At 40.7% G+C, this 13,298-nt stretch overlaps 1 protein-coding gene across 1 annotated transcript; it reads right to left on the bottom strand.

The window, feature by feature from the left end:
- Positions 1-4,662: 4,662 nt before the first annotated feature.
- On the bottom strand, positions 4,663-13,288 carry fen1 (flap structure-specific endonuclease 1). Its single transcript, XM_071908870.2, has 12 exons — positions 13,244-13,288; positions 12,435-12,561; positions 11,656-11,758; positions 11,341-11,443; positions 9,490-9,553; positions 9,246-9,355; positions 8,788-8,924; positions 8,030-8,096; positions 7,080-7,211; positions 6,281-6,432; positions 5,340-5,454; positions 4,663-4,970 (listed from the first exon to the last, which is right to left on the bottom strand). Exons 2-12 carry the CDS (start codon positions 12,514-12,516, stop codon positions 4,893-4,895), a joined length of 1,143 nt encoding a protein of 380 aa, XP_071764971.1. The 5' UTR covers positions 12,517-12,561; positions 13,244-13,288; the 3' UTR covers positions 4,663-4,892.
- Positions 13,289-13,298: the final 10 nt, after the last annotated feature.

Here is a 13,298-nt window from a genome sequence, read left to right as displayed (position 1 = left end):
GAATCCAGGCCCACAGTAACTGAGTGGAAACTGGCCTCCTTATCTTCAAAAAAAGACAAAAACATTAAATTACAAAACAACACCAAAAGCCACCAATCAGCCCAAATTATGAAATTAAAGAAGATGTATTTAGTTTTAGTTTTTTAGAAGCCAAATAGAGTACAGCATACTGTAGAATATAGCATACTCTGTCCTTGCACTCAAGAACAAGAAGTTACATTAAAATATCACTGACCCAAGTTTGCAGTCGTGTTGTTCATCAAATTCACCAAATAATATCTCTTAATATCTGCTGGTCAGGACCTGTGGACACTGGTCCACTGCAGCATCATTTTCTTAAAAGAATATACATATAATAATATGAAATCAACTGTGGTTAACATGTCATCTTCTTCTCCTCAGGCTCTCGTCAACAGGTTCACATGCTTCCTACTCGATCACCTTGTTGATGCAGTCTGGTTCCACTGTGTCCTGGGGGGAAAATGAAACGACACAGAGAGAGTGGGGGTGAGACAGAAAGTGCTTTACAGTGATTTTGCCACAGCTCAAAGGTTTTCAGGCTCCTCACTTTGCATCGTGCCTAACATTGCCTCTTAGCTGTTCTAACATCACTGTAAAGCACCGCCCCAAGTGGCTTATTGCTTTTATAAAACAGCAATACATGTCAAGTCATTTGTATAGGCCTTAATCACAGTTACAGTGTCACAGGGCTTCACATCGGCCACATTATGAAACATTGGATGTAAATGACATCTCCCAACTTTAGACCTTCGATGAGAACAAGGAAAAACTCCCACAAAAACATCGGGCCTCATGCATGAATGTTTTCTTATTTTTCTCTTATATTTGTTCTTGCACAAAGCAATAAGAGGAAAATAAGAAAATCCTACGTGGGATTCATGAAACTTGCGCTGACAGCTGACCATGCTATACTATGTGGCTGAAGGAGCTTTCTTCTTATGTTCCACCGGAAAAGATAATGTATAACTTGAAGAAGCAACCAAGAACTTTTGACATGGTGTAGGGTGGACAATGGACAATTTCTGATATGATGAACTTGTAATTTTGATTTATTGATGTAATTTTTATTCTTTATTTTATTTTTATCTTCAAGTCTTAATGCAATACACTTATTTGCTGCAATCAAAACCATTTTGATAAATCTAATATTCTGACCGTTCCTTGAAGGCAATATAGATTAATCTCCCAGCAATACCAGCCTAAGCTACACTAAGCGATTTTCCGACCATTAGAGGGTGACAGAAAACCGCAACACATTTTCTAAACACACACAGCAAAACGACTGGGCGACGGAAGCCCTTAAGGACAAACCGTGCATAAAGGCTAATGGCCAAAATAAACGTACCTACAGAGAAATGTTGCCGGTTATCAGTCTTGCTTTGCCAGATTTTTCTCCCACTGATTTTTCTCCCGCTGAAGGTTACATGTCCCACAATGACAAGTGAAGAGGTAGGTAGCTCTGCCTTCTTGAGCAGAGGGCTGTAGTTCAAGGAAAATGTGTGGTCTAATCTATTTGAAATTTGTAAACCAAGGTAAGTTAGACAACTATCGTTCCATGAAAAGGGTACGTTCAGTTTGGACATTACTTCTGCTGCTGAATTCATGACAATGGCATGACAATGCTCTTTGAGGCGTTTACTTTATAGCCTGATATAGCACCATAGGTATCCAGCAATTCAACCAAATTTGTAAGGGAGATCCCAGGCTTTGTTAAATAGAGCATAATATCATCTGCGTACAATGACATGGTATGTTTTACATTCCCGACTTGTACTCCATGGATCTGCGGATGTGATTGAATTGCTATAGCCAATGGCTCAATTGCAAGGGCGAAAAGAAGGGGTGAAAGAGGACACCCCTGCCGGGTACCCCTTGACAGGAAATGTCAGAGTTGGTGAGAATCGCTGCTTTTGGATATTTATAGAGAATTCAAATCATGGCCAGAAATCTTGGACCAAAGTTCATTTTCTCAAGGACGGTAAACAAAAAATTCCATTCGACATGGTCGTAGGCCTTTTCGGCATCTAAGAACACTCCTTGAATAGGCACTTCGATCTGTTTAGCAAAATAAAGAATATTGTAGAGCCTTCGAACATTATCACAGGGTGAGCAATTAGTGACAAATCCAATTTGATTCATGGACACAGGACCAGGTATTAAACGTGCCAATCTAGTAGCAATAATTTTAGCCAAAATCTTGTAATCCGAATTCAGTAAAGATGTTGGTCTATATGAACCACAAAGATTAGCATCTTTCCCTGGTTTAAGTAGCAGAGTAATTAATGCTTGCTCTAATGTATCGGGTAGCTTGCCATTGACAAGAGTCTCCCTACATGTCTACCAGGGGGTCAAGAAGCCCAGGTAAGAATTTCTTATAAAAATCTATTGGGAATCCATCTGGCCCAGGCGATTTGTCCCCCGGCAGACAGTATATAGCCCTTTTCATCATCTTCAAGACTCTCCCGATCCTCCTCTGATATAACAGTAACAGCTAAAGTGTTTAGGAAAGCCTCTGTTGAAGCCGCGTCGCCTCCCTGAGAAGTGTATAATGTTCTATAAAAATCTGTAAATGTTGCATGAATTACCTGTGGCTCCCTAATACTGAGCCATCTATCATCTATCACATATATATATATATATTTTGTAGGGTACGCAAACTATTATTTATCACTGTGTTATGCACTGTGTTAAGGACAGTGACGCAGATCAAATTGATTATTTTCTGCTCTGTCCTTTATTTCTTGTTCATAATCATGAATGAATTATAGGCTGACAGATGATAGGCAAAAAATAATGTGTTCCAAATATGTTCTCTGTCACAATCCACAGATGAATTTGATTTCCTGATATCTATTAATTAAATACACTTGTATTAATGAAAATGCGACATTAAACATTGTATAAAAAAAGTAATAGGTTTATGTTTAAGTCACAAATAATTCAGCTACACAAGTCCGGCCTTACCAATGAAGCAAAATGTAGTTGAAAAGATGCTGCTGAAGTGTGAGAGCCGACTGAACAAGTTCCCTGTTACAGTAAACAGTGGTTCTCAGTGTTTACCTCAATGCATTACAGTATAGATAGATAGATAGATAGATAGATAGATAGATAGATAGATAGATAGATCGAACATGTTTTCCTTAAAGGGCAATATCTTCCTATGACTTACAACAGTTTGACACTACTTACTACGATGTATAGACTACTATGAATTTAATAAAGATTCATATTGACCTAAAAAATGTAAGTAAACTCCATTCTGCCAATAACAAGACGTGTAAACTGACTTTAGGTGGGTTTACCCTCCACTACATCCCTTTGACACCTGAACCTAATTTTTATTCAAAGCTTATTTTTCATTTTCAAAGTTATCAGAAATCACATTTAGAGTGACATCTTCAATACAATATTAAATACTGTGAGATGCAATATAATGACGACAAGAGATGGGTGGTGGCCAGGTGTGTAGATTTTATTTTTCCAGTTGTAGGAATTACATCAGATTACTGACTCACTGGACTAAGCATGGGGCATCATGCCTTCAATTCAATAAAATATACAGACAAAAGCAAATGTGTTTTATAGATGGTTCAGATGTTTACTTGCCTATGAATTGCTTGGCAAGAAATCAAGGTGACAATGGGTGTCACTGAGAGTCTATTTAGCAGAGAGGAAGTCACTCTTGTCTAGGGGTGCTGGGCTTTGAGGTGAACTCCTCTACCAGCCTAAAGCAAGACAAAATCGGTTCTTTAATAAAGGCCATGTGTTTTTGATAGAAATAATGCACTTGTATCATAAGGGTGGGAAACTAAATCTTTAGCAAATTCATTCATTCAATTTATTTAAACTTCTCATCTTTGTCAGTGTCATCCATTTATTTGCCACATGAAAAAAAATGTCTCAAGCAAGGGTGAGCAATAGTGCGGCAAGTGTAATCTTTCTATATTTCCTGCATTCATGTGGATTTTTTTTATTGCGATGTGTGTTGTTGTGGTTCAGTGCTTCTGCCTCTCTGGAGGTGGGCACTGTAATTATTTCAGTAAGACAGAATAATTGTTTGACCAGACAGGCGAAGCACAAAAAGCTTAGTGCCTTCACATAATATTCTCACACTGATGTCACATGTCTGGCACAGTCAATAAATGAATGAACAGCTGCTTGGAGAGCAACAACTGATCAGTGTTCAGGACTTGTACAGGCATGTACTGTATGTTACACAGATAAAACCAAATGCTGGCCAGGGAAAAAGCATGAAGCTTGGCTCCACTAGGACATCAGTAACACACTCAACATGGGACTGAAAACAGAATGTTAATCCAGTGACTTCTTCACTACCAAGTGCATGAATTTGATGCTAGTGTTATCTTGTCATGTTAAAAGATTGTTTGTGGTGTTGAGACACACTAATAATATCAATGGATTATGTTGAACGTAGATAGTAAAAGGAAATAGTCTTAAGTCTTAAACAATAATCAGAATTAAATGACTAAATAAAACTTTGTGATGTTAATTTGGATAATGCCCTTTTATGTTAAATGTACTACTTTTAGTATCTAATACCTTGGCTAAGTTGCTATGCATGCAGTGGCTTTTCAGATTATCAAATAACTATCAGCAGTCAAACACAAAATTAATCTCACAAAAAGCTTACATTACTTTTATTCCATAACAGAAAAGACACATTTTCATAAAACCTTGTGTTGGTTCAACTTTTCAGTTATTAAAACACTCCTAGTTTGTATTGATTTCGACAAACAAACAAACAGAGACATATTTGGTCATGTACAATACACAGTTGGTAAACTGAGTTAACCCAATCATACATTCTCCTATTTTTGCAACTTCCTCCTGCCTCGCTTCCTCTTTGCAGTCTATCTGCCCTTCTTAAATTTCCCTGGTGTGGCTCCGGTCTTCTGCTTCTTCTTCGCTGATCCTTTAATCTCGGGTTCCTAAATAAGAACATAGAAATACAGCAGATGAGTCCAACGTTCAGCACAACACTAAAGACTACTGAACATGTACAATAGGAGCTTACTCTAAGACCGAGAAGTCAAAAACAGGGATTGGACAAGGACATCATACAAACTGGATTAGGGGGAAATGGAGTCGTAGAATATAACACTGGCATGAACCTACAGACAGCCTGCTGAACACTTACAGGAGCAGCTTACTCTTAAGGATTAAAAAACAAGGACTACAAAATCATATGATAAGAGGCTTAGATCAGTTTATTCAATTAATCATTAATCATCCCGTCTAATTAATTAAGGGCCATTTGAGCCAGCATGCTTGCACGACTGTAGTTTTCCTGTAGTCACCTTGCGTTTGGAGGACAGCGACCCGGTGACAGTGAAGAAGGAGTCCAGTCGTCCCTGTGTGCTGCCCTGCCGGCTCTTCACGATCTTCTTACAGCCGTTACGGATCCTGTCCTCACTGCAGAGACACACACACACACACACACACAAATAAATGAAAAGCTAAATATTGTCATATGCACACTGGTGTATATCCCCCTGAACTTTCTCTTAGCAGCATAGACAAGCATCTGAAGCAGCATTTAGACCGTTTCACACCATAACTTTCCACTGACTCCAAGGGCAGAGTGGCTGAAGGGACTACTCTGCCTACTGAATGCATACCAACTCAAGAGGTTATATCTAATGATGTCACCAATGAGCAAAGGGGATACACCATGTGCAAAGAGTCCAACATGATGTGGCTCTGGAGACCACACTGAACCTCCCAGTGTGTTGGGCTCAAGTGCTGCCAGAGTGGTGAAGTCTGCCTCTACCTGGCTAACAGTGTGGCCTAGTGGTTAGAGAGGCTGTCTGGTTTGATCCCTGCACCAACCAGTGTCATGTCCATCAACAGCCATGTGTCCTGTCAAAGTGTCTGTCAGAAAGACACTGAACCCAGCCTGTTCCCTCAGTGTGAGTGGCTCTGGATAAGAGCATCAGCTAAATGCCCTAAACTGTAACCTAATCAGTGTCATACATTATGAACAGCACTTCAATTAGTGTGATTTCAACTGAACAAAGCAGGCTAGCTGAGAGCAAATTCAAGTCAAAAGGCCTGTCAATCACTCATCAATCAATGACAAGTGGCCCAAGAAATAGATGAATTAGACGATATTGGCGCCAACTTTTTCACTACTTTATAGCAGTGTTCTGTTTTCTCACTGTCTGCTTTATCCTTTATTTCTGGCTCCTAAATAGCAAATACAGCTAAAGACAGCCTGCTGATCGTTTACAAAGAGTACCTGAACTGTTTCTCGTTGCACATGAACTGGATCAGCGCTTCCTCGTCCGGCTCGCTCCACTTCAGCTCCACCGTGGAACAATCCACCACTTCTGGCGTCACGAACAAACCCCTGGCCTCCTTGAACAGCCAGTCCTCTGGAGTCGGGTGCTTCTGCATGGGGGGAGTCAGTAAGTCAATAAATGGGTTGATCAATTAAGATAATGGAATCTTTACTGAATATATGAATTAGTGATAAAATAAATGAAAGATTGGAAAAAAGTGTGTGCATCTAAGTAAGTAAACAAACAAGCAAGCAATCCAGGTAATCACTAAATCATATTCGGGTTAAACTTATTAATGCAGTGGCAGATAACATACAGATCTAAACGTGTTCTTCCTTCCTGGTGGGTTAATGTTGTAAAAAACTGGTTTCCTCTACAGTTAGGCTGCTATGGAGAAAACCCACTGAAAACCACCATATAATGCAATCAATGTGAGAAACAGGTTGTGAAACACATTCTGGTAAATTCCTGTGAATTGACCCATTTGTAAAATTCCCTGATATTCCATGACTTGCATAGAGATTTTATCAAATCCCCTGACTTTCCCTGACTGGAATGCATCTCTCTAAATTCCCTGATATTCCAGGAATCCCATGACCAGTGGGAACACTGAACATAAAATCTGCCGTTTGGTGGACACTTTTATCCAAAGTACCTCACAGTACTGTGAGTGCTTACACATTTAGCGTGGGCGGCCCCAGAGGGAATGAACCCCATACTGCTGACAGCGTTGGCGCCTTGTTCGTGTGAACTTACATTGGTGTCGATGTTTTCCAGGATCTCCTCGATGGAGCCGTGCTGTCTGATCAGATCGATGGCTCTCTTGGGGCCGATCCCCTTGATGGTGCCGCAGTAGTCGCAGCCCAGCAGAATACACAGGTCTATGAACTGGGATGGGCCGCCGGGGAGAGGAAGTGGAAGTGGAAGAGGAGTTAACGCAAGGACAAAAAAAAGAGCAGGTACAGTCCCACAGCGCATGAATGCCCATGACCTATAGTACTTCCTGCATACTAGAGGAGGATTGTCAGAGTTGTGTGAAAATTTGCAGCCAAGCGGTGAAGATTGCACAGTTGCAGTTGAATTTTGACAATAGGAGAACTTTACCTTCCCTTTATTAATTAGATACCGCTCAATAAACAGGCATGATTAGTAGATTGTTTTTCTCAAAAGCTTCAAACTGCGATGAGGTTTGATAGCTCACAGGCAGAGGAGTGAAGAGCCTCAACCCTGACTGACCTGAATTTGGCTCTTGATACCCACACTGCTGTGGGAAAAGCATGAGTGATGGTTATATTTATAAAAATGGGCTGATGAATCAAGTGACAACTGAAAGGATGATAGTTATGACTAGGACAAGTTGCGTCATTTGTTATGGATTTGCTCTGCTGCTGACAGCAGCTTCCCACAACAAAATATCTCCATGGGGCGTAATAAAGTCCATCGATCAATGCCAAGAGTGAAATGAATAATGAGAGGCAAAAGTGTGTATTGTCCAAAGGGGGAGGAGGGAGGTACACAAACCCGCAATCATATAAGTGGCTTGGTTATTTTTATACTGTATACTGGTCACAACATAGATGGGATCGTGTCTGGCATTATGAAAGTACTTTAAATGAAGAAATGGAAGCTTTAGAAGCAGAATGATAAGACCTATTTGGCTTTTTTTTTATCCCCTACATGTTTCTCAAGGTCAGCGAGAACCATACCTGTTCGTTGGTCAGACCAATGTCCTGCAGGATGCGGCTGAAGTGGAACTCTTGTATCGGAAGTTTCCTGGAACAGACAGGGAGATTGAAATCATATTCTGTTAAATGATACAACTCCTTACTCCATTATTCACTGGAAAAGAGAACATAGAAGAACTACTGACATTACTGAAAACTGTGAATTTGGAACATGTGACATGGAGCATACTGTATTCTACTCTAGGCCTTGATTAGGCAATTATCCTAAACTCAAATGATTTGAAAGTAAGAAAAGATTTACTTAATAAATATTGAGTTCTTATTGGCTCCTGCTGAAACAGATTGCCACACATCACCAAAGTTATCCATACAAGATTTAGTATTACTTTAAGGAGACTGGGAAAAATGCTACTCTGTTGGATAGTTTTGTGGCAGTAGTGTTAGTAGCATCTAGTGCAATGTTTCCCCTGCATTTATTCAACACTGATGGGTCACCACGACAACATTGTCATCGCTATGAGGAAAAATGTGAATTGTTAAAACAAGTGTTATAGTTTGGCCCCATTTTCCCCCAAAACACAATTAAGTATAACGAGAATGTTTGCAGTTTTGTCATTATCAAGTATCCCAATAAGATAGTTTCAATGTGACACCCAGCACTAGAACGAAAACAGGGAAGGATGTCAAACCAACCCCAAGATCCCCCCAAACATGTCTGCTACACAGCCTAACAGGGGAAAACATGATGTAGTAACAGCAGGATGGAGGAGCAGCAGTACTTTGCTTCGCTGGCGGTGAGATGTCTGAGCAGGACATTTGTCCCAAAGGTCAGCCCGTCCATATCTTCTGTTGCCGTGGCAAAGACCTTCCCTGCTTTAACCAGAGCGGCACAGCTGGCCTCGGCCTCACACGGAGCCTGCAATAAAACACAGAAAATAAATTATTTATTTACCCAGGTTTGTCCTGTTGAGATTACGGTTTTCTCTTACAAAGGAGACAATGGTAGAGGAATAGAATAGTATAGATTAGAATCCATGATAACCCCCCCCCCCCCCCCCCCCCCGATATGTGAAGCGCTTTGAGTGCCTTGAAAAGCGCTATATAAATGTAATCAATTATTATTATTATTATTATGATGGCCGTAGGGACACAAAATCTGTTACCAGCATCATCTTCAATACTAAGGAGGACACATGCTCAAACTCAGTCAGAGTTGTAGAGTGAGACTTGATCTAACCTCGACGTAGGGAACGCCCATCAGGGTCAGCAGCTTCTTGCACTCCTCGTTGTGCTGCTTGGTCACTTTTACCAGACGCTTGGAGAATTTGTCAATGTTCTCTTGTTCCCCTGGGTTATGACAAACATTTCAATACATGACCAAAGTAAAAAAGTGTTCATTAACCTTGCAATGTATTTATTTATTTTTGATCTAGGGCACAGCTAGTTTTTCATAGAAATGTGTGACAGAAGATTAACTGTACCTGCTTCCTGGGCTTGAGCGAGCAGCTTCTCAGCTTCTGCCCTCCTCTCCCCTCTCTTCTCCAGCTGGGGGGGGGGATAAGAAGAAAGTAAGAGAGAGGAAAATGAGAGGCAGAGCACAAGGGTTACAACAAATAACAAAATATAATTAATTAATAGTGTGATAGTAGTTAAAGTAATAATCTGTGACATTTTCATATAAATATAAATGTCTGTTTTGATTCTGTCTATAACTAGTTCATGAAAGCTTTTACATTTGCTGTTCAAAACATCCTTCCTCTGGCACACATTTCAGACAGCAGCAGCAGGTTTGTTTGGAATACACAGAAGAAGAACTGGGTAGTTAGCATGAGCAGTGATAGCCACCATGGCTGGACAGAGAAAGAAAAGAGCGCCACCTACAGAAAATCAAACTTCATCAACATAAGAAGAAAGAAAAAATAAATTATAGCTGCTGCGCAGCAGTGTCGGGGCCGGGCATTTTGAGGAGGAAGATGAAGAAGAAGAAGAGGAGGAAGAAGAAGAAGAGGAGGATGAATGAGAAATACATGAGGGTCAATCAGGAGCCTGACTAGGCATTGTTTATTCATGTTTAATCTGCATCCCCCGGGGCTCGAACTCACAACCTTTGCCACCAATGGCAAGTTGTGATCGAGTTGAGCTACCTGAGAGGTGGGAAAATTAGAGGTGGCTTCACACTATGACTTAGCCAACCACCAAGGTGCAGGATAACAGCTGTCCATGCATGTAAAGGCAGATTTCAAACTAGTGTCAAAAATTCAGTTATCAAGACAAAATTCTGAGAATTTGTGTACTTCATCTAGACAACATAGAGATGTCTGTAATTTCTTTTTACAAAGATGGATTGCTCCATAAGTGAAAAACTGATGTTTAAAGATGCTCTATTTCCATTGACTGCAATAGTTTACATGAGGGCAGAACTCAAAATGCTTTCAAAAATTCCGTTTTTGAGATACAATTCTGAAATTTAACACACTTCATCTACCGTGACAGCAAATTTTGTCAATTTTTTTCATGAACATTGAAGATTTATTTTGCAAGAATTTGCAGTAGCTGTTTACAGTAAAAAACATTTTGATGCACTGCGGGCTCAATTTTTGATAATTCAAAAATCTGGCTGGATCGTTTGTGGAGGACAGTCTGGAGATGCAGTGTAGCAAGTTTGGTGTCAATTGAGCAAAAAATGTGGGAGGAGATAGGTTTAATTAGTTTTACAGTTTTTGATAAAAACAGAGTGATGGACTTCATAATTTGCACTAGGTTGAAGTTTACAAAAGTTTCTTCACACTTGGGCCTACATTGAGGTTGAAGTTGCAAAGCCGTAGCACATACGGCTGATTTTGAATGAATTTTCAAAGTTTAGAACTTTAGACGGTTGCTGTAGCGCCACCATCAGGACTATTGGCTCCCCATTCCAGTTGAGGAAGTTTGGCATAGGACTGGGAAGTTAGATTTCCTCGGAAGAAGAAGAAGAAGAAGAAGAAGAAGAACAACAACAACAACAACAACAACAACAACAACAACAACAACAACAACAACAACAACAACAACAACAACAACAACAACAACAACAACATTGGCAAATACAAGCTGGACCGGCAGCAGAGCTGCCCGGCCCCTAAAAAAGACGTCACAGTACTGGACACACTGTTTGATTGACAGGTAATGCAGTGCAGAAACACCACAGCAATGAGCACATGGCACCAAAGAAAAAAAAAAGAACAAACAAAAGAAAAACAGGATCTTGCGGATTACCACTTCAACAATGACAAGCGAAAGAGCAGCAAAGTTTTGGGGAAAGTGCAGAGTAAAGCAGAAAATCACATACTAACCTCCCCAGACTTGAGCTGTGGCGGCTTGCCGTCAAACACGTACACAGGTTTGATGCCATGCTCCAGCATGCGGATCGTCCGGTAGAACATTCCCATCAGGTGGCTGAGGAAGAGAGTGAGAGCAGACCAAGAAACTCACTTGGGAACTGAAACATTTCAGTCTGTATTCAGAGCTCATCCTCTGCCTCTGGTACCACATATACGCTCCCACTGGTCTAGGATCAGAGCTTCCTCTCCTGTATCTCTCCTACCCCGTCTCCCACTCTTCTTTCCCAGTGTAAATAAGAAATGCTTGTCTTAGCGTGGGGATTTTACCTTGTCGTCTCTCCATCCTCATTCTGCAGCACGTTGCCGTCCTGTCGCACCGCAATCAGGAACTGGTAGATGCACATAGAGGCATCAATAGCAATCTTCCTCCCTGCAAGTGGCACATACAGAACAGCAAAGTCAGCCAACATCAAAGCAAAAAATAATTAACATTCACTACAGCACAACGGAAAGATAAATAAGATTCTGTGTATTGGGTTAACTGAGAGTGATAAAATTAATAGTTGTGTTCCTTCAACTTGGATTTGTTTTTGTATTCTGTCTTTGAGGTGAGAACTGAATTAGGCAAAAGAGGCTTCACGTAGTCTTCATGGAACTCACTGCATGAGTGAGTGATTTTACAGCTGAACAGCTGGGCTCTCTTGGTGAGTTCAAACTGGATCTTGTGGCAGACATAATAAGGAGCTGTCTTTGATTTATTTAGTCAAGACAAAGCAAAGACAGCTCTGATCCCTCCATATGACACAAATACTAGAAGGTTTCAGTGAGCTTGGACTCTAGGATAAGAACAAATTGGATTTGGGTCCCAGGCTGAAAGAACTGCAGTGCTCACTGATTAGACTATAACTACACACTGACAGGTTTGTCACTCTTAGAGCTGACTTTCATAATAGCTTGTTGGCTATATTTATATTCTCTTTTTTTGTGTATCCTCCTACTATTTGAAGCAGCAATTGCCCAATTTACCCAAGGGGATCATTAAAATGTAATGTAATCTCATATGTAGGCCGAATCAGCGATATCTAAGAGTGGGAACTGCTAGCTACCAAAGTAGCTCTTGATGTCTTGCTCTTTTATAGCCCCAGGCGCCTGGTCAGCAATCAGTTTGGCAAGCCCGTGTATTCCCATTGCGGCAGACTGGAGCTCAACCTTGAAGCGTCAAATCACCAAACTCTGGAAAACAAAGAAATGTGAGTCAATCCTCCACTCTGCAGCAGCCCTGACGCGCTCAGTTCTCTTGTATCGCCAAACTCCATGCAAAACTCTATCACTTGTGTGCCTTGCTTATAATGTACATGTAGTACTGACCTCCTACAACAGGATTTGGGATCTTTTAGGAATCATTAGAATCCACTCTTCAAATCGGCATACATCCAGTCCACCAACCAGCACTTATTTTAACAATATCTCAACTTTTAGAGTTGGTCACACTGCTATAGCCCACCACGCTGTATTAAGGTGGATTAACTGTGGGATCTAAAAGTTGACATTTTGTTGAAATAAGCGCTGCTTAGACTATCCAGTGCACGCCGAATTGAAGAGTTGCTCCTACCGATTCGCACAACGTTTTAAGCCATGTTCAAAGAGGTGTGTGCGTTTGCAAAAAATGTAAGACCACATCAAATTCAGATTTTTTAAAGGAGTTTGGGATGCAGATAACGCAGCGTATCCTGGCTAACTAAGCTAAGTTAGGTGAGGTTACAAGGCTGCACATCTGCAGATAGAAGGCTAAAACATGAGCAATGCTACATAAAATCATTACAGCGTCAATGCTATCTTGTAGCCGACAGTACATTCTAATGTGGTTAAAAGTCAATAGTGAAGTAGACGATTTAATTGTTTACAGTAGACTCACCGGGTAGCTGTTGCTCTCGAGGTTGTGCACTTGTCCCGGTGGCTCGGGCGCGAGG

The sequence above is a fragment of the Centroberyx gerrardi genome, chromosome 22 (assembly GCF_048128805.1).
Source record: "Centroberyx gerrardi isolate f3 chromosome 22, fCenGer3.hap1.cur.20231027, whole genome shotgun sequence".
Taxonomy (NCBI): domain Eukaryota; kingdom Metazoa; phylum Chordata; class Actinopteri; order Beryciformes; family Berycidae; genus Centroberyx; species Centroberyx gerrardi.
Note: the sequence above shows the minus strand (reverse complement) of the source record. Positions and strands in the feature narration are given on the sequence as shown.